Source organism: Lepisma saccharinum, chromosome 21, assembly GCF_977018435.1.
Source record: "Lepisma saccharinum chromosome 21, izLepSacc3.1, whole genome shotgun sequence".
In the NCBI taxonomy this organism is placed as follows: domain Eukaryota; kingdom Metazoa; phylum Arthropoda; class Insecta; order Zygentoma; family Lepismatidae; genus Lepisma; species Lepisma saccharinum.
The window spans coordinates 13,882,691-13,902,682 of record NC_139249.1 but is presented as its reverse complement, the minus strand read 5'-3'; the positions used below and the strand labels follow the sequence as shown (position 1 = coordinate 13,902,682).

The 19,992-nt window shown below is 37.2% G+C and overlaps 1 protein-coding gene across 1 annotated transcript; it reads left to right on the top strand.

Moving 5' to 3' along the window:
* The first annotated feature begins 4,113 nt into the window (after positions 1–4,113).
* On the top strand, positions 4,114–19,581 carry LOC146003901 (adipose-secreted signaling protein). The gene is made up of 5 exons (XM_083142377.1): positions 4,114–4,379; positions 12,621–12,658; positions 16,035–16,406; positions 17,832–18,011; positions 18,932–19,581. The coding sequence occupies exons 2-4, from the start codon at positions 12,637–12,639 to the stop codon at positions 17,930–17,932; spliced, it is 495 nt and encodes a 164-aa protein (XP_082998503.1). The 5' UTR covers positions 4,114–4,379; positions 12,621–12,636; the 3' UTR covers positions 17,933–18,011; positions 18,932–19,581.
* The last annotated feature ends 411 nt before the right edge of the window (positions 19,582–19,992 follow it).

The following is a 19,992-nucleotide window of genomic DNA, read 5'->3' as shown; positions in this document are numbered from 1 at the left end:
TCTTGTTCTGTACATGAGCTACAGTGCTGAAGTCATATTCATTTATTTATTCACTATCTTATTCCATAACAGTCTAAATTTAAATGTCACTCATAACTGACAGAAGCAGATGGATTGCCTGAGTAAGTACAGGTTCCTTAATTTCCAAGGTATAAGAATTCTCAGTGGTGTAGTGGGTAATGCACCATGACACAATAGGTTCTGCGTTCAACAAATTCAGATGCCTTTCTTTGCAGTTGTCGTTTTATCCATTAGTTTATCAATTCTCCGGGGTGTAAGGGGTGCTCCTTCCACGTAATGCACCCAATAGTCAACCTCTCTTCCACGTAATGCACCCAATAGTCAACCTCTCTTCCACATAGTGCACCCAATAGTCAACCTCACTTCCACATAGTACACCCTGGACTGCAGACTAACGAGGCTCTGGCGACTGGCCCCATGGCCAGTATAATTTTGTTTGTATTGTCCTGTTCTTTTGTCCTTATTTGTGCTGAGTGGTCCTTTACAGCCTCAGCTTTTAACGAAAGTCAGAAGATTTTAATATTTTATGATTTTAGTTCTGCAACGTTAGAGTTGTTATGTGTAACGATAAGGGGCTGGACCCCGTATAATGTGACAGGTGCAAAATAGCCTTAGTGCTGACGCACCCAAAATTTTAAATTCAAATTCAATTATCATTTCTTCATATATGCCTTTGCAGCCTGTTTTAATGTATGAATGTTATCTTGAGCTTTTAGGGCCTCCATGATGGTGTAATGGTAACGTTGTCGCCTTGCAATCAAGGGGTCCTGTTTTCAATACCCAGTGGAGGCACATGGCACAGTGGTTTGGATTCCACTTTGAACTATAGGTTGAGTCCCGATTAGGGTTGCCAGATTTCTAAAATAAAGGAAACTGGACATACAGATTATATAGGCATGGATATAGTTAAATTTATTTTTTATAACATTTTTAAACATTACATTCACTTATTATCTCTTTAGCTAAATGCGGGACACATGGGCATCCCGAGAACATTTTCCAGGATACCGGGACATTTCTTCAAATAAGGGGACAATCCCGTATATAGGGGTCTGGCAACCCTAGTTCCGATTAGCCTATCTGTGCATATAATGGGCTTAAAACAAATCAAATCAAGCTGCTGCTTTTTTTTGGGGGGGGGGGGGATAGGACATGTAATGCCTGAATCACGCGAGGCTAGATCTCCTGCTGGATTTTCCAGTTTGACTTGGAACTAGCTGTGTGGTACTTGTTCACCTGCTAGTTTTTGCCTCTCTCAATACTAGTTACCACGCTTTTTTCCCCACAAGATATTGTGCAGATAAGAGACTTGAAAAACATTGTAGAAAGGAATAGCTAGCTACTTCTGCTATTTTCCTCAAATTGCCAAAATTTAAAGAAAAGTATGGGGTAGAAATTGACTTGAAAGTAAATATTGTAGTCAAGATGCACTCAGCATATACTTTAATTTAGTTGGGTATGCATTCATACATGAGATTTGCATAATTCATTCATAGAAAAAAAATGTCAAACATTTAATACAGTGATGATAATACAGATTTTCATTATCGGCTAATCACATCTGTCGGTGTTCAAAGCTCATTGTTATGGACAAATTCCTAAATATTAACACAAATGCATCTTATATTTTATTTTGTTTTTTCAAGCAAGCAAACAAAAAAGAATTCGCAACAAATGTCAAAAAACAAATAAAAAACGGCTACCACTTTTCCTCGGCAAACTCTCGGATTATCTTCACATGACCAAACATTCACTCTGGTTGTTATGCCAGCTTCTAGCAGAGAAGCAAGTTGCAATTAGAACACAGTCTAGTCATTAAAACCAGTCTAGTAGTCATCATTTCCAGCCAGATAGCCGGTCCAGCACCAACTAGGACATTGCTACTGGAAATCCAGTTCTGCATGATTTGCCCTTAAAAAAAGATGGGACAATATGGAAATAGACTTGCAGGAAATTAGCAAGGATCGATCTTCCTACAGTTATAAAAAAAATAATTGCTCATGTTTTAGGAATGCCAGACCGTTAAAATGAAAAATAGAGGGGGATATAAGCAAAGTATAAATTTAGTAGTTTCTTTTAAGTTTTACATGTAGAAATATTTTAGACAGGAAACAAGTTCAATTTGCATGTTTTGCTGGATGTCATATTGGTAATTATTTACTCATTCTGATGCAGTTACATGAAAATGAAGAAACTTTAATTACCTCGGTAGTGACAGTCTTTACATCAGAAATTCTGTATTAAATGTCCTGGCCTGTATTTATTCCTACACCAACTTGGTTAAGCAACCAATGACGACATTAATATTTACATACAAAAATATCATTCGAGTGCACAATTTGCTTTCCCATCCACCTCTTAATGAATGTTATTAACACTGTTATCACACTTTCCAATATTACCAATTTTGTTATTCTGCAATAAAGTTTGCAGTTTTCCTGGGGAGTTTGGTATTTTATCATTTCTTGTAGCTTTACATGCAAACATCTGGAGTTTGCATCAACACTGTTCTGTGATTTAGTATTTGTCAAAACAGGCACATTTGTAATTCACTAGGGACTCCTGCGTAGGCAAATGGTTAGTGCTGTTGCCTTTTTTGGTGCGAGTGGTCCCAGTGGGAACCCCCCAAAATTTGGCATTGACCCAGTATTGTGAGGACAGTTGTGGAGCTACTTGAAGTAGCAGCATGCACCGGTCTCGAAAACAGCAGCGATTGGACTTTACGCACACACCATGCATCACAAAATGAAAAAGCCGTTCTGATAGACCTTGTCTCTTGGAGGGTTGTGGCATGGAGTTTTAGTGCTGTTTGGTAAACTTATATCTATAAAATACTTGCATAAAATTAATGTTACATTTTTTACTAGCAATTATGTGATTTCTTAAGAATACATGGTGCTAGATTCGTAATGATAGTCTCAATATATGCACTGACGACATTCGAAAGTACATATGTTTTCCAGTCACTGCACCAGATCTATTATAAGTATATCATTGGAAGACATTGACTCAAATACTTGGGTGGGTAAATATCAAATCACATTGTTGTTATGGTTTCATTTAAGGAAGGAGCCCATCATACTCATTAATATCTACGCTCCTTTATTTGCATATTACATTTTGATAGGGTGGGCCATGGCTCATCACACCAAGACATTTTGGGGCATTTCACTATAGTTCAGTGCACCGGAAAAATGTGTGGATTGGCAGAAGGCAGGCGAGTATATTTTCTGGGGAAGCTGAAGCAGGTACATTTAAAACACTACTAAAGGTCAAAATATGCATGTGTGGGTAGATTGACCTGGAGGCCCTGCTCAGCTTGTTTTCATTTGCTTACCCCACAGATTCCAGAGACAGAGTACAGGGTGTCCCATAAAAATTATACCCATTAATACGAATATCAAAATCAAGTTTTCATTGCATTTGAAAACATTTGCATTGGAAGAGTTACATTGCAAGAAGAGTCCAAGCTCTCAATGCAGACCATTCAGACTGGAGAGTGCAGTTTTGTGAATGGCACTTGAAAAAATGTGCCAATTGATTGGATGAAATGGTTCAGAATACCCTCACGCCACTACACTTTTTGTATAGGGATGCATAAAATATGAAGTTTACGGTACAAACCAGCAAGAGTATACGAATTGAGGACCGCCATTGAATGGGAATGCGCCCAAATAATGAAATGATTCATCATGTTTGCGATTCCATTGCTTCTGGTTTTCAGCAGTGCCTGGAAATGTTCTTTTGACAAAGAAAATTATTCATGTCTGTAGATTATTTTAAATTTTGAAAATGAACTGTATCTTAATAAGCACTGACGTTTTGATCATTCAAACTTCAAAGTGTGTATACATTTTATGGGACACCCTGTATATAACTTGGTGAAAGCTTGTTATACTATACAAAGTGGCTTCTTTGTCATCAACTTTTACATAATGGCAAATACGGCACATAACATTTTTTGTACTTATTTGACATAAATTAGTGTAAATTGATCTCCCTTGAACAGCAAAGATCACACTTTGAAAGCATGCATCGCAAGATGATTGTCAATTGTTATCAGCTGTATGCTGTATCTCGCTGCCGCGCCGCTCGTCAGCATTCCTGGAGGCGGTCATGATATAGTGGTCGTGTTCAATGCATTTTGAACATAGAAACACAGGAAGAACTGTGTACATGCACAATTCTGGTTGTTAAAATAAGTGTAGTGTTTGACCATTTTGGTGATTTGGAATTCAAAGCATGCATGCCGCTCGTAAGCGGTCTTGATTACGGTAATAGCAATAGACGTAAATTATGTGACTGGCCATGTATTTTCGGTTTACTACAGGTCTGATATAAAGAAGCACCTGAATTAGGTATGTAAAATTCTAGTGCATGTAATATGTGTTGTCCTGGTTTGTATTTTGTTATTTGAGGTGGCTTTTCTGCACTTTTGTCAAACCGCGACGTATGAAAGTGAAGAAACGCTCACTAAGCATTGTTTAAGCTTTGATTCGAATCCCGAACGACGAATATTCTAAAGCTACAGTTTTTTTATATATAGAGTAGACTGCTAGAGAATTACTACGCAGTGAGAGCTTCAGTTCAAGCGAAACAAGACTCTGGTAACAGTATGGTATAGTGAAAACACATTTCACTCGTTTATTTCCTAATTATTTACATTTGTACTTACCTGTTATGCATAGCGGAACATTTTTGAACGTGGGATTTTGCTTTTTTCACTGAAAAAAGCGTAATTTTTCACATTACAAGTATTTATTGTTCGTTGCTAATTCGCTTTCGTTACACACAATATGGCGGGCAAATCTTGACTCACGTTGTCTATCGTCAGCTGATATGCAGTGTTTACAAACTCATGAACCGAAAAATGCCGCACAAACTATACACAGAACGTTTTTAAGCGAAAATTGATTCACAAACCATTCACGGAAGGTTAGATTAGGCAAACAGAAAATTAAATTAAAAAAGGTAAAGTGTTCCCCTGTGCATAGCACCACGCCATGAAGGCGTATAGGGGGTGTGGGGGTAACGCCCCACAAATTGAAAAAAACAAAAAACCGCTCACGTCATCTTGTAAAATTACCGCGTGGTTGCTACACTAACACTTATTAACAGAAAAATGCCGCACAAACTATTCACAGAAGGTTTTTAAGCTAAAATTGATCCACAAACCATTCACGGAAGGTTAGGTTAGGCAAACAGAAAATTAAATTTGAAAAAAAAAAAAAACAGCTCACACGTCATCTTGTAAAACTACCGCATGGTTGCTACACTAACAGGGGGTTCCATAATCGAACGCACGGAACATTTGATTCACGAAGTCGACTGTAATGCTATCGTGCATCGGAGATACATTAATGTCGAAAAATAAGAGATTTACCAGCCGAATAAGTTCAACGAAGGGAGAAAACACTTCCACGAGCTTCCAAAAGTCTACAGAAACTCAGTTCCGTAAGTAGTTTCTTCTGTAAATTTGAAGAAATCTGTTTTCACTATACCATACTGTTACCTAAGACTCCAATCGAGCTGCTGACAAGTTCTGAATCAACATCAACAAAAATATGGGTATTGAAACAGGTATAGAGGATGTAGAGAAATGACCTCATTTAAATAATTTACATATAAATCCTGATAAATAAATACAAACAATATGCAATAATGGAATCGCATCCAAGTGGCAAATTAAGCAAATATATGTATGTGTGTTCTTAGAAAACTACAGAACATAATATTTTGGGACAATATTAAAAGTAATGCTGCAATATGTCATCATAATGTTTCTTCATGTGCTAAGCTGCATTTCCATCTAAAAAAGAATGTGGAACGACTTATGATGAGCGGACCCCTCTCAGATTTTCTTCACATTTGGCATACTCACTAATTGAGGCCTCCTAATAACGAATCTGAAGTTAAAAGTTGTTGGAAACATATAGAAATTGCAAAATAAGCGAAAATAAGGCGGTAGTTTTCAGAATGGAAACAGTCGATTTTCACGATTTTTTTTGTTTCACAAGGAAATATACAGGTTGACCTGTAATTAGATGTATTCCCTGAAAGGTGTTAAAGTAGAGGCAATTTGCAATAAATTTGACCATATGATACCCCGTTCGAAAATTAGTAGTTTTCTAGAAAATCAAATTTCTATTGTTTTTTTTTTAAATGACAATTTTCGGTGGCTCAGTCGGTAACGCGTCTGACTACCATGCTCAAGGTCCCGGGTTCGATCCATGGCTGGTTCAAATCCGGGAACTTTTCTAACGATGGAAGCGGCCCCGGCGCCTACCCAGCGTCGAATAACATGGGTACCTGGGGGAAACCCTGGGGGGTAAAGGCGGTCAGGGGCGTGATGCTGATCACATCACCCCCACTCACGACCGGATCAAGAAAGTGTGGGGCGTTACCCCCACACCCCCTATACGCCTTCATGGCGTGGTGCTATGCACAGGGGAACACTTTACCTTTTTTTACCACTTAAAAATACGAATTGAGAAAAAACAACTCATTGTATGGCACATATTTCAGCGTCTTCTGTTAACTAACAAGTAAGTGGTTGGTTGGAAAAAAGTTTGTCCCAAATAACAATCACATGTAAGTAACGGATGGGTCTAAACTTACAAGTGATGATAAAAAAATGCACTCTTAGTTTACTTGGCAATGTATTAATAACAAAAATGGTATGACACAAAGCATATAAATTATTTCCTTGTGTCATTTGCTATCCAACAAGGTACAAATGTTGCTAACTGTCTCATTTGTGTACAAGAAATAATACTTCATTCATCTTCATGTGAATGGAATCAATGAACAATACAATTAAAGAACATTATACGTCTTGCTTAAAGTGGGCACCTTCGTTACGAATGCAGGCACGCAGGTTTTTACAGACATTTGTTCTCTTAACTCGTGATGTGAGGCTGTTAGGATCCTCTCCCTGAGCTCTTCTTGCGAGTTTACTGGTGTCTTGTAAAGTAAGTCTTTCATGTGGCTCCAAATGTAGAAGTCTCGAAGCGTCAAATCGATCGGGGGATAGAGCTGGGCAGCCATCATGCTGGTAAATCATGTCATGTCTTGTAGCTAGAGGCTCGTCCTCCAAGATCATTGCTATCCCGTTCCTCAGAAAATGTTCATAAGTGATGCCATTCAAGATTTGGGGCAGGAAAAATGGCTCGATTAAATGATTGTTGATGATGCACATCCATACTTCTGCCTGGGCGTGCGACAGTGGCTGGATGAAAATTACCCAAAGAAAGGGATTGGCCGAGGCTGCCCGATTCCCTGGCCGGCTCGATCTCACGCTTTGCAACTTCTACATTTGGAGCCACATGAAAGGCTTAGTTTACAAGTAAACTAGCAAGAAGAGCTCTGGAAGAGGATCTTAACAGCTGGAGAGCACATCAAGGACACCATCACATCACGAGTTACGAGACCAAATGTCCGTAAAAACCTGCGTGCTTGCATTCGTAATGTAGGTGCCCACTTTGAGCAAGATTGTTCCTTTAATTGTATTGTTAATTGATTCCATTCACATGAAGATGAATGAAGTATTATTTCTTGTACACAAATGTGAATGTTAGCAACATTTGTACCATGTTGGATAGCAGATGACACAAGGAAGTAATTTAAGTAATTTGTACACTTCGTGTCATACCATTTTTGTTATTAACACGTTGCCAAGTAAACTAAGAGTGAATTTTTTTTATCATCACTTGTAAGTTTAGACCCACCTGTTACTTTCATGTGTTATTTGGGACAAACTTTTTTCCAACCAACCACTTATTTGTTAGTCATCAGAAGACGCTTAAATATGTGCCATAAAATGAACTGTTTTTCCTCAATTCGTATTTTTATGTAGAAAATTGTAATTTTTTTTCAAAAAAACAATAGAAATTGGATTATCTCGAAAACTACTAATTTTCGAACGGGGTATCACATGGTCAAATTTATTACTAATTGCCTCTACTTTAACCCCTTTCAGGGAATACATCTAATTACAGGTCACCTTGTATATATTCCTGATACTACCACGACACCAAATTTTAACTATGTTTGCCTAACCTAACCACACGTCAATGGTTCGTGGGGCTAGCGTCAATGGTTCACAATTATTTTGCAATTTCTAGATGTTTCCGACAAACTTTAACTTCAGATCCGTCATTAGCAGGCCTCAATTAGTATGTATGTCAAATTATGCTCCCCCCCCCAATTCATATTAAGGTGGCGCTTCTGACTCAGGGGACATAAACATTACAATCTCCATCCAAGAGAAACACATGTATGGACAATGTATTCACCACAATAAATTCCAAGCTCCTGTAAGTGTCGCACAAAGCCTCCAGGAGATAATTCTTTAAAGTCAGGTAAATCAGATGTTGGTCGCCTCGCTTACACGATTTTCATTTCTACACTTTTCTTCCTCGAGCTAAACGAAGCAGATATAAATTGCTAAATAATACACTCACCTCTTTGGGTTCCCCGATGGCATAGTGGTAATGTCACCTTGTAGTCAAGGGGTCCCGGGTTCAATACCCGGTTGAGGCACATTCAACGGTAGTTCGGATCCCACATTAAACTGTAGGCCCAGTCCTGATAACCTATCTGAACTTAATAACCCAACTCAAACAAACAGTAAAGCACCCGTGCTTTGCCGTATCAACCGCTCCCAAATTCATGTTCGTTTCGATTAATTCAGAACACAAACACCAGCAACAAACACTCACTTCCTCACAGATTCTTTCCCCAACTACAAAACATCCAAACAAGATCACTTTGAAAATCTCTGAAACAACAGAAAGTGATACCAACCTATTTCCTTAACTCACGGGAGAGAAGATATACGTATTAGTTTGGAGATAGAAATTACGCTGTGGAATCGGAATCATTACAACAGAAAGAGTATGTATACAATGCTTATGTAATAAAGTGCCATAATACTACAAATTGTTTCATGGTTCTTAATGTGTACAATGTATACGATTTAGATTGAGATGTTTACAAATATCAGAAGATAGTCCCTTTTTCAGATACTTTTTTCCACCCAAATTTCTATTCAAAAGCCATCAATTTATTGAATTAACTTGTAAAATTTTTTAAACATTTCACTTGAATTACCATGTAAATAATTTGACAGTTGCCAACACTGTAGCTCTCAACACTGGTGATGGTATGAATGTAGAATATAGAGATGTCTCCAATTCCTTTCCTACTTCTTATACTCACTAAATATGCAGTCCTGGTAACGTATCTGGAGTTAAGATTTGGGGGTCACGTGTAAAAATTGTACACTTACGTCTATATGTGTTGCAAAATTACATTCTTCTACGCAATCATTCTCCATACATAAATATAACAACCATGTTTGATGATATGAGCAAGTGATGTTCGGCATTCATTGTGCTGTCTACAGCATTGCCACACTGTTCCTTCGTTATTTGCAGAGAACGATGAGGTAGAAGAGCATGTGGAATGCGGACTTTGATTAGAGGTAGGTTTGGCAATGGTGTTCGAGCATTATTCTCGAAAAATGGCATCTTGTGCAGTGAGGAAGCTAGTGCTACAAAACTTATATTTTGTTACAATATGTGCTCATTGGGAAAAGATTTGGTACCAGTTTGGTATAAGGAAAACACATTTCACTCGTTCATTTCGTCATTTTTTACATTCGTACTTATCTATTATGCATTCCGAAACATTCTTTAAGGTGGGATTTCACTTTTTTCAGGAAAAAAGCTTCAATTTTCCACATATCGAGTAGCTAATTATTGTTCGTTCCTCTTTAGTTTGTGTTACACACAATATGGTGGGCAGATCTTGACTAGCATTGTCTATCATCAGTGTGTATGCAGTGTTTCCAACTCTTCACAGAAAAATTCCTACTTTCGTGTTACTGATTTTGTATTTTTTTCCGGTTCGAAAACCCCACAAACCATGCACGGATAGCCCCACAAACCATTCATAAATAGCCCCACGAACCATGCACGGCAAGGTTAGGTTAGGCAAATATAGTTAAAATTGTCATGTTCTGGCAAAACAATGGCGTGGTTGGAAACACTGGTGGGAGGTTACGTCATTGAAAGCATTGAACATTTGGTTCACGTAGTTGAAGGTAATGGAGGCAAGAGCTTTTGTGCATCGGAGAGACATTAATGTCGAAAAATACATGATTTACCGAATAAATTGAACGAAGGGAGAAAACACTTCCACGAACTTTCAAAAGTCTACAGAAACTCAGTTCCGTAAGTACTTTCTCCTGTAAGATTGAAGAAATGTGTTTTCCCTATATCAAACTGTTACCAAAGATTTAACTGATATCGCCACGAAACTTTTACCGGTAAGGTTAGGGTAAGAAAGTATCTTGAATTTCGTTAATATTTGATAAATTAACTAATTTTGGCCTTCTAATCAGTACATCATGAACGGGTCCCCACAAACCATTGACGGTTAGGTTAGGCAAGCTTAGTTAAAATTTTGTTCATAAAACAATGTGATACAGCTTTAAGAAAATAATTCTCAACTTACATCAGTTTTTTTCATGATTTTGAGACGTATTTTGCATTTTAACAACAGATTCGTGATTAGAAGGCCAAATTTAGTTAGTATACCAAATATTAACGAAATTGGAGATATTCTCTATATTCTACATTCACTCCCTGGTGATGTAATTCGAGCTGGATGCAGGGTGCAGACATTCCTCTTCCCAAAAACACAAGCACTCGCCCTTCCCATCTTTGCCTCAACCCCTAATGTCAAATTTTTTAGGCTTTTTAACTTTTGAGAAATACAAAATAACTTGTAATTTAAGTGACGTACATGGAATTTAGAGTAATGATAATGGTTACTTTCAGTTATTTTATGATTATTAATTATCAGTATCCTTGTGATCTTCTTTATGTGCTCATGAAGACACACATTGGTTATTGGTCTGCTGGCAATGTTTCCTTCTTCTTTCCGAGAAGCACTAAGAAGCTCAGCTTTTCTGTGAGTGTTGAGGCCTGTTTCACCAACAAGATTTCACGCTTCGCCATATGATCCTTTGGGTGCATAGGCTCCCCATATCGGCGGCGCAAGCAGACAGCGGGCTGCTGAAGGAGTTTGAGGCCATAAAACTTGTGAAATCGATTGCGATGGAAACTAAATAAGGCTAAAACATTAATTACATTAAATAAAATTTTAATAGTGCAAACAGTGCTTGCATTGTTTGTATTATATCTTAGCCGCTGACTAACAAACTATACAAAATTAATATTTTCTGCATCAATTTAATCTGAACTTGACATTTACTCCCAGAATCATTACACAATCGAATTTGTGACTCTTTTTAATCTTGTGTGGCCATCAAATTTTTGTTGTTCATTATTTTCCATGTACAATATAATTCATCTCACACTAATCTTTTGAAAGTACTTTCCAACATAAAAGAATTCATTTTAATTCTTCATATAAATAACTGATGGGGTGTAAGGGGTGACCTTCCACATAGTACACCCAATTGTCAACCTCACTTCCATGTAGTATGCCCTGGACTGCATTTTGCAGACGAACAAGGCTCTGGCACTATGGCCAGTATAATTTCTGTGTGTTGTCCTTGTGTGTGCTGAGTGCCCCTTTGCAGCCTCAGTTTTTAACGAAAGTCAGAATATTTTAATATTTTAGTAACACGACACTGCAATTATGCTATTTTACAGCGTCTCCCGCTTATACGTATAATAAAAGAAAGATTCATAACTTCTAAACAAACTGTCAGAATGATGTGATTGTTGTTTCAGAATTTTTTTTGCAACACATTCAGTGATACTTGCGCATGCGCAGTAGCCAGAATGTCTTGAAAACTGATATTATCAGTTCCTCAGTAGCCATTCGTCATGTGGTCGCCACAGGAAAAGGTGTTTTGTGTTTTAACGTTGTCTGAAGTGAAGTCTGTGACACTTGTGCAGAAACAATTTCGTGCACGTTATGGTTTGGGTGCTAAGGAAGTAGTCCATCGTACATTTCAACAAACAAATGGGAAAAGCAGTTACGCGAAACCGGTTCATTTCTCAAATCTCGTTAGAGATTTCCTGGACGAGCATTTCAATGGAAAATGGATAGGAAAAGGTTGGAATTTTATTGAATGGCCCCCACGTTCACCAGACCTCACTGTGTGTGAGTTTTTGTTGTGGGGTGTGTTGAGGACAAAGTTTACTGTACACCGGTTAGAGATTTGCAAGACTTGCGTGAAAGAATTGTGGTTGCAGTAAGCAACATTACCTCGCACATGCTTCAAAAGGTGTGGCTTGAGGCTAACAACCGGTTTGACATTTGCTGTGCCACTAACGATTCACATGTGGAAGTGCGCTAGTTTTCTTGATTTGTAAAAAATAATTCTGAGTTGTTACATGTTTGTACAAAGTTTGGACAAAAAATATTGGTAAATAAAAAGCTTGTGATTTTTTCTTTTATTATACGTATAAGCGGGACACGCTGTAGTTATGGTAAGGGACTGGACCCCGTATAATGTGAATGGTGCACAATAGCCTAAGTGCTGACGCACCAAAAATTTTAAATTCTAATCAAATCAAAATAACTGATGATATACAGTACTGATTTTGGTATACTTTCAGATGTGTGTGCAGCAAAATGTCAGAGAGAAGTAGTACAGGTGAGTCTTTAATTGTGACTGGTTATTCTTGATACTATGTGGAGATTCATAATAGCCTATATATGAGGGGTTCAGAACACAAGTGGCATAACTTCACTTTACGTGAAAATTGAGTTGCATGTATAACTTAGAACTGTGAAGGATCAACATTTCAGTGCTAGAAGTAAACATCTCTTAAGTTTAAAATTCTTGCTCAGAGGCACCACTATGTGCTCCAACAGCTAAACCTAGGACTAAGTTATTTAAATGTGCCTTTTTCCCAAAACTGTCTTGAATGAATTTTCACCACTTGTGCACTGAACCCTTCATAGTATACCAACCCTTGAATTATTGACATTCTTTTACAATATTTTCTGCAATTTACTGTTTTTGGAAATATATCTGATCAGTAAGTGTTTGTAGTATGCCAATGTGGGCATTTGTGTGTGATGGAAAATGTTCCATTAGGTCTGTATTTTTGCAAACTAAAAGCGTTATGCAGTTGTTCCTGTTATTTTTGGTCTATTTTTACATTTTCATATGATTTTGTACATAATGTTATTAGCACTTTACTCTTTTTTAAAAAACACACCTAACCAAAGCTCGAATGTCAATGTAAAAATCTGGAGAAGGAAGAAAATGCCGAATATTACGTGCACCTATGGGGAAGCACCATGAAATATATTAACTGCCAAAAGGAAAAAAAAATGTCATATATAAAACAACAATGCAATAAATTAAAATGAAGCAGATGTTATACTATACTCAAACCATCGACAATACTCATTAATTTACATGATTAACGCTGAGTAAATTATCAAATATGTTTTCAAAGACATCCAACACCATCATACTTTCAGCCTACTGTATTCTTTAAGTCCCTTTTATGCTTAAATAGGTTAATCAGGACCGGATATGCAGTTTCATCAATTAGGATACAAAGCTCTGAAACATACCCTTAGCGAAGATCACAAGAACCTGTGACTTCTTTCTTCCAATCAGAGTACTGCTGCACTGTTTGTGAAGCACATGTTCTTTTGTGTGACAAAGATTTGCCCATGTGTTGACTCCTCAGCTAGAGAAGTAAGGTATTAGCTTATCAAAGAGTTGAAATGTCATGACGTAAACACAGTCATTGTTGGGTTTAGCTGAAAGAGGCACCAAGGTAATGTAAAATGAATAAGACTGGTACAAATACAAGCTGCGACTCAATCCAAAGTTAAGTTACCTTGGTGACCGAGTCTAAATTGACTATCAAGCAGGGTGGTTTGATTTAAATCAGGTTATTTAAAGAAAAATCACTGATTTAAATCACTCTAAATAAATAATTTATAGAATAATGTACATAAGGATTTTCTAGATATCAGAAACACTTTTGGTGAAAGTACCTAGTCTGGCCATAAATACTGGTACACACTATTTTGTGAATAAACTGAATATGGTTCAGATGGTTAAATGTTCTTTTAGTATGATCCACTTACATATATTACATACAAATACACCAATCAGTTTTCAAAATGTACACTTTTTGCCCTCACACAGGCTCGAAGTCTCCCTGGCCAGGCATCTGTTGCAGCGTGGATGGTTTTGATGGGAAAGTCCGCCCCTGCTGCCATCAAGGAGTGCTTTTAACTTTCAATTATAGGGTGCCTCTTCTTGCAGACAGTCCCCTCTAGCTGTGGGCAAAGTTTGTAGCCCAAGGTACTGAGATCGTGGCTATCAGATGTCCAATCAAAAGTGGAGATGAAATCGAGTACACTGGTCTTCAGTCACGTCATCCTTGCCTTATGAGCTGGGGCAGAATATTTCTTGAACATCCAGGATTCAATGTGAAACATTATTTGGTTCAGCAGTGTCACGAGAGGGTCCAGGACACTTTCCACATACACTTTCGCATGGCTTTTAAGCCCTTTTCTCAAGAATGAGGCCTGGTGGAACTGTCATAGTTCACCCCCAACCAAACCATGACTGAGGGGAGCGGGTGGCCTATCTGATTTTTGGGAACTCTCTCACAAACTTCTCGAGAGTTTGAAGCATACACCCTTTCATTTTGGTGGTTAAAACTTTATTCAGTGGTGAACAATTTCTTATCAGTGAAGAGAATCCTGCAATGCCTATTGGCAACGTACTGCAGGAGCAATCTTGATTTCAGTTCCCTCTGCTTCTTCACTTGTGTCGTCAGGAAAGTTCCAGTACTCCACCGGTGAGCTCCAATTCCAAGGTCTTCATTAAGTACCCTGAACATTGATTGTTGTTAAATGTTCAGCACCTGTACCCTTATGACTTGCTTCCAGATGGGATTTCAGCGGATGCAAGCCATCACTGCTTTAACAGCTGCCGCTGTTCATACTGTGTGAAGTCGACCAACTCTTGGGCGATCTTTCATGCTACCAGTCTCGGTGAATCTCTGGATTGTCTGATACACAAACCTTTTGCTGATCTTCGGGATTTTTAGAGGTTAGAAAATCTCAGTGAGTGACTTACCAACCACATGCAGAGCAATTACGGCTACTCTGTTTTCATATTCGCCCCACTCCATGCTAAGCATAAGAAGATACACGCTTGCTCTTTCACAGCTGAACACACAATGGTCAGGAGTGAACTTCAGCACAAGCATGGTTCATGAGCCTGACTACCGGATGTACAGTCCAAGCTGAAAGTTTGTAACAGTATTTATGGCCAGGCTAGGTACATTACTCTCGTAATCACTTAATGGTGATTATTAGGTTCTAAGAAAGGAAATAAAATGTATGTACTGAAATGTAAACACAGGATATCTCCTGATTTAAAATTCAATAATTTTATGTGCAAAAATAGCAAACATTTTGTGTAGAAAAATATATAAAATACTAATCATGTTAATCCATAAATAGTGTCAATATCATTAAACTGTAAATAAATATGGCAGCTGATATTTTTCGAACTATCATTAAAAAAAATCTCCAAAATCCAGGTAGAAAGACTACAAAAATACTTAAGTTAATATTTTAAGTTACAATTATAGAGTACATCCAGAATGTTTTAGTTTCACTGGAAGAAAAGTTACTGATGTTATTATTAGTTTCATTAACAAACTCAACAAACATTTCCATAGTTGTTACAGTATCAGAAACAGAAAAATGTATACATATATTTTTTATTTGCTTTAATCAAACTGTTTAAATATTTTACAGTGCCATTTACTAGAAAAAGCATTTCTATAAAAATATATATCTATGTGCATGATGCCAAAAACCATGCAAGCAATTTTCAGCATGTTTTTTTTTTAAAAAAATTAAAAATCAACAAAAATGATTTTTATCCACCTTGCTATCAAGGCACAAAAGGCACAACAAAAAATCCATTCAACGGTACATTAAGAAATGCTGATGCTACAGTTTCTCCAAATGTATTTCAGATCACCCTAAGGTCCACTTCACAGAAGAGGATGATTCATTTGGAAGGGACAACAATGTTGTTGTGCTGCCTGGTGACGATGGGAAGATCTTAAATGTCCACTTGGGCTTCTTACAAATCAACCATTTGTATGAACTTCAATTGAGTGTGTCTAAGTCGGTGGTGTACGAGGGGCCTGCAGTCGATTTGGTGATTGCCGATGGCATCATACCTAATATAAACTGCAAAGTGGTGGGTATGCAGCAGGATGCTGAGAAAATAGACTTCTCTATCCACTTCTTGGCTCACAAGGAAAAACTGTTAAAGGAGAAACTTCAATTCAAAACATCATCAGGTGTTCCTGTAGCAATGGTATTGCAAGCAAGGGTGTTAGGTAAGTCACAGTTTTGTTAACTGCACGCATCTGCAATTCCCTGCCATGGACTGCCTCGGTGGTTCAGCAGGATGCTGTTTTGAGTTTATTTATTTTTTTTTTTATTTATTTATTTGAGAAATCCTGAATACAGAGAGGATCCATTTTATATCAGGATATCAACAGCTATGTTGTACAATTGTCATTCGTTCCCATCATCTTAATAAATGTAAGGACGCGTAGAGATGCGCTGTTGCAAGCTTTCTTGGCTGCGAATGATGAAGAGGTTTTGTCGGGATATCAAGCATGCGATTTCCGGATAGGCTTCTGAGAGCTAACGTCACACTTATCTTCAGGGATTGAAGTGCAGAGATGTATCGGAAGTAAGCTTTTATGTATTGCGTGTGGGAGAAGCCTGGTGTAGGTGGTGGGCCACTCGGGTGTTGTCTCTCCGATGCCCACGTTCTGTCAACTATTGTTAACCAGGCTGGGTCCAGTTCGAGCCCCGTGTTCCTGTTGGGGGTTTTCTTTTTCCCTTGAATGGCTGTTGCTTCTTTGATGATACAGTCCCAGCAATTGGATGACTTATCGATGATCTTAATTGTTGTGAAGACAATTCTATGGCCCTCATGGATGGAATGTTCCTGAAAGCTCGGAAGCCCATCTGGAAATCACCTGATTGATACCCAAGAAATATTCATCATGCACTGTTGCAGTTTCATATTCATCTCACGGTTATTTGTGTATGTTCACATAAAGTGGCATGCTTTATATGGTTGAACAGTTAAAGAATGTGCTACTTTATCTGAACAGGAGTGTACATGTATATGTGCAGGTTGTGTATTCAGTTCAGTATTTGGAAGGGTCTTCGTTCAAACTACTCAGAGTCAGGTTACTAGGTCAGTTTATAGTCTGTGACTGTCGGCTTGATGGATGGTGTATATGGATCTGTGTACTCCAACTGTTCACATTGTGTTCATGCAGTATGCATTTAGCTATGTTAGTCTCTGCCAAGGTAAAACCTTGGGACTCTCTTTGAATATGAAACTTAACAAAACTTGAAGCTTTCCTGGCGACGAATTACGAATAGATTCTCTCTGGCTATCAACTAGGTATTCATACTCATAAAAAGTTAATCTACTTGTTTCTAGTGCCCCCAAATCAAATTATCACTTTGAAGGTATTAAAATAATATTTTGCAGAAAAATTCATTCACGTTTTAGATCATATCAGAAAATGCACTGTCTCATTTACACACTCCAATAAAAATGTTGGGTCTCATACCTTGAGATAATTAATACCCAAAATCATCAATACATACTATCAGATGAAAGTGAACATGTTTTGTGTTGCATTTAGTACATCTTGCATATTCTCTTTTCAGTTCTGAAAACATTTCAAATTTGAAGTAGTTATTAAAATATTATCCTTTATTTTCCTTTTCAGGAAAAGGCAAAGGGACGCCACTGTTGAAAACTGGCATAAGGATTATTGGACGAAATGAGGAGGATGAATCGGAAGCATCTGATTGGACAGGATTTGAATAAGGGTTTGCAATTTTGAAAATGTGATGGATGCGAAATGGACTAGTCCTCCCTTGAAGTAGCAAATGTTTAGATCTGAGAGGTAAGGAAATTATAGTTGTTCTGCAACCTGAATAATTTTTCATGTACCACACTCTTTCCTCACTAAATATATGTAAAAAAGTACTTACATGCCTTTAATGAGTCTTTTGTCAAAATCTTAATCAGATATTTATGGCTATGCAATGCAGTAATCAGTTTTAGACTATTTTGCCAATAAGATATTAATTTATAGCTGAGTATTAAACATTAAATAAGCAGTATGGCTAAACAATATTGTTGTAATCCCATCTTACCAGGGATCTGAGGTCACAGGGATGCTTCAATAACACATTTAGGTAGAGCTTAAATATACTTGTGAGTTGAACCTGCTTCGACTAAGAGAAAGGAGATATGGAAGATTGAATTTATGGTTATTTATGCTTGTTCATACCTGGCAGGCGAATGATGTTCTTGTCCAGATGCTTCTAGCAGACCGAATCGTGACTGATGCCAAGATTCGATACTGTGACCCTTGACTCACTATTCCGAGCAATCCCGCGTGAATGGCTGCATGCTTATGCAGCTGTAAACTTTGTACACTATTGTCATAGTTTGTTCGTTGTAATGTGTACTAGTAATATAAGAGTAATGAGACCCAGCTCCAGGCTGAGCTTGCTTTTATAATCTTTTGCTTCGAAAGGTTATTACACCTTTCCAACATGCTGGATCATGTTAGATCCACGTATTTGCCTCTCAGTCATTGCTTCGAGGAAGTTACGAAGTTTGCACATTCTTGAGATTGCTCGGGTCGGACAATTCCAGTGAATAAACAAGCATAAAATAATCTCTTGACGAGGTTTTCTCGTATTTTTAATCACCATATCTCTACAATATGCATATCGTAGCAAATATATTTTCAGTTGAAAGCCTTTGACATCTGAATATTGTATGTACAATTGTAATTTGTTTCTCTAATTTTAGGTATAAATGAAGCAAGAAGAGACATGGGAGTCTGGAATCTGAAAGCCTAAATTAGTTTTCTGGTTTTAGCATGTATTGAACATGCATTTGTGCCATTATATATATATTAACATGTAAAGATTGCTCATCACGTAATTCATATATCAAGCCTACTGTATAATATAATATGTAAATGATTTTATTCATGATCTTGATGTTTATATAAATGTATCTGTGATTACATTAGCCTTTTATTAAATGTAAACCATGTACAGTATAATTTTAAAATTATTCTGTTATATATGAAGACTTATATATGGTATATATTGCTATGTCAGTAGTGAATTCTCACGAGAAAACTAGAAATAGTTATAGTAATTATTTGTGTGGATTTCATATGAACATACACATTTTTAACATTTGCCAAATATGCTTCAATTGAATTGCGATGAAATTCATATGTGATTATTTCTAGTGACAAACCAAGTTGTTTTAAATATATTCTTGCTCATGTTGTAGAATCAGGATTCCTGCTGATTTTACAAAATCAAATCCCATGAATTTTCCAAATGCATGTTCATCAAGTTAGTCAAGTTCCTTCAACATTTTTGAAAATAAGTCTGGGAAAATTAACCTTTTCATGTGTGTGTGTGAAATTCCTACAAAAGAAACCAGTTTGGATAAAAAGGTGAAATGCATTGTCGATTTCCATTCCTGGCAAGCAAAAATCATTTAGTTTTCCTTACTTTTCCAGGTTTTTGAATGTTTTTACAAAATTCCCTCCCCTTTGAATACCTGATTTCCCTGTTGTTTTTTTCAAGAATTTCCACACAGAAAATTTGGCATAGTTTGGGTTTCTGGCTTAAGAATTTGCATTACATAGATTTTCAGATGGATAATTTTGGTAAAAATGTTCCTTTTGACAATGCAGTCTACTACAAAATATGTAAACTTTCTCAGTTTTTAGTGAGTGTTCATATCACAATTTTTCAAGTTTCCATTGTGTGTTGTGTGTATTGATATATACTAGAGGTTTTTATACAACATAAAACTTGAAGACACTAGTTAGGAAAATTAACATT

Excerpts from the sequence above, each read along its gene's own strand:
- LOC146003901 (XM_083142377.1), top strand. The coding sequence starts at position 12,637 with ATGTCAGAGAGAAGTAGTACAG. Across the intron at positions 12,659-16,034 it reads GTCAGAGAGAAGTAGTACAG|ATCACCCTAAGGTCCACTTC; the intron begins GTGAGTCTTTAA and ends AATGTATTTCAG. Across the intron at positions 16,407-17,831 it reads ATTGCAAGCAAGGGTGTTAG|GAAAAGGCAAAGGGACGCCA; the intron begins GTAAGTCACAGT and ends TTTCCTTTTCAG.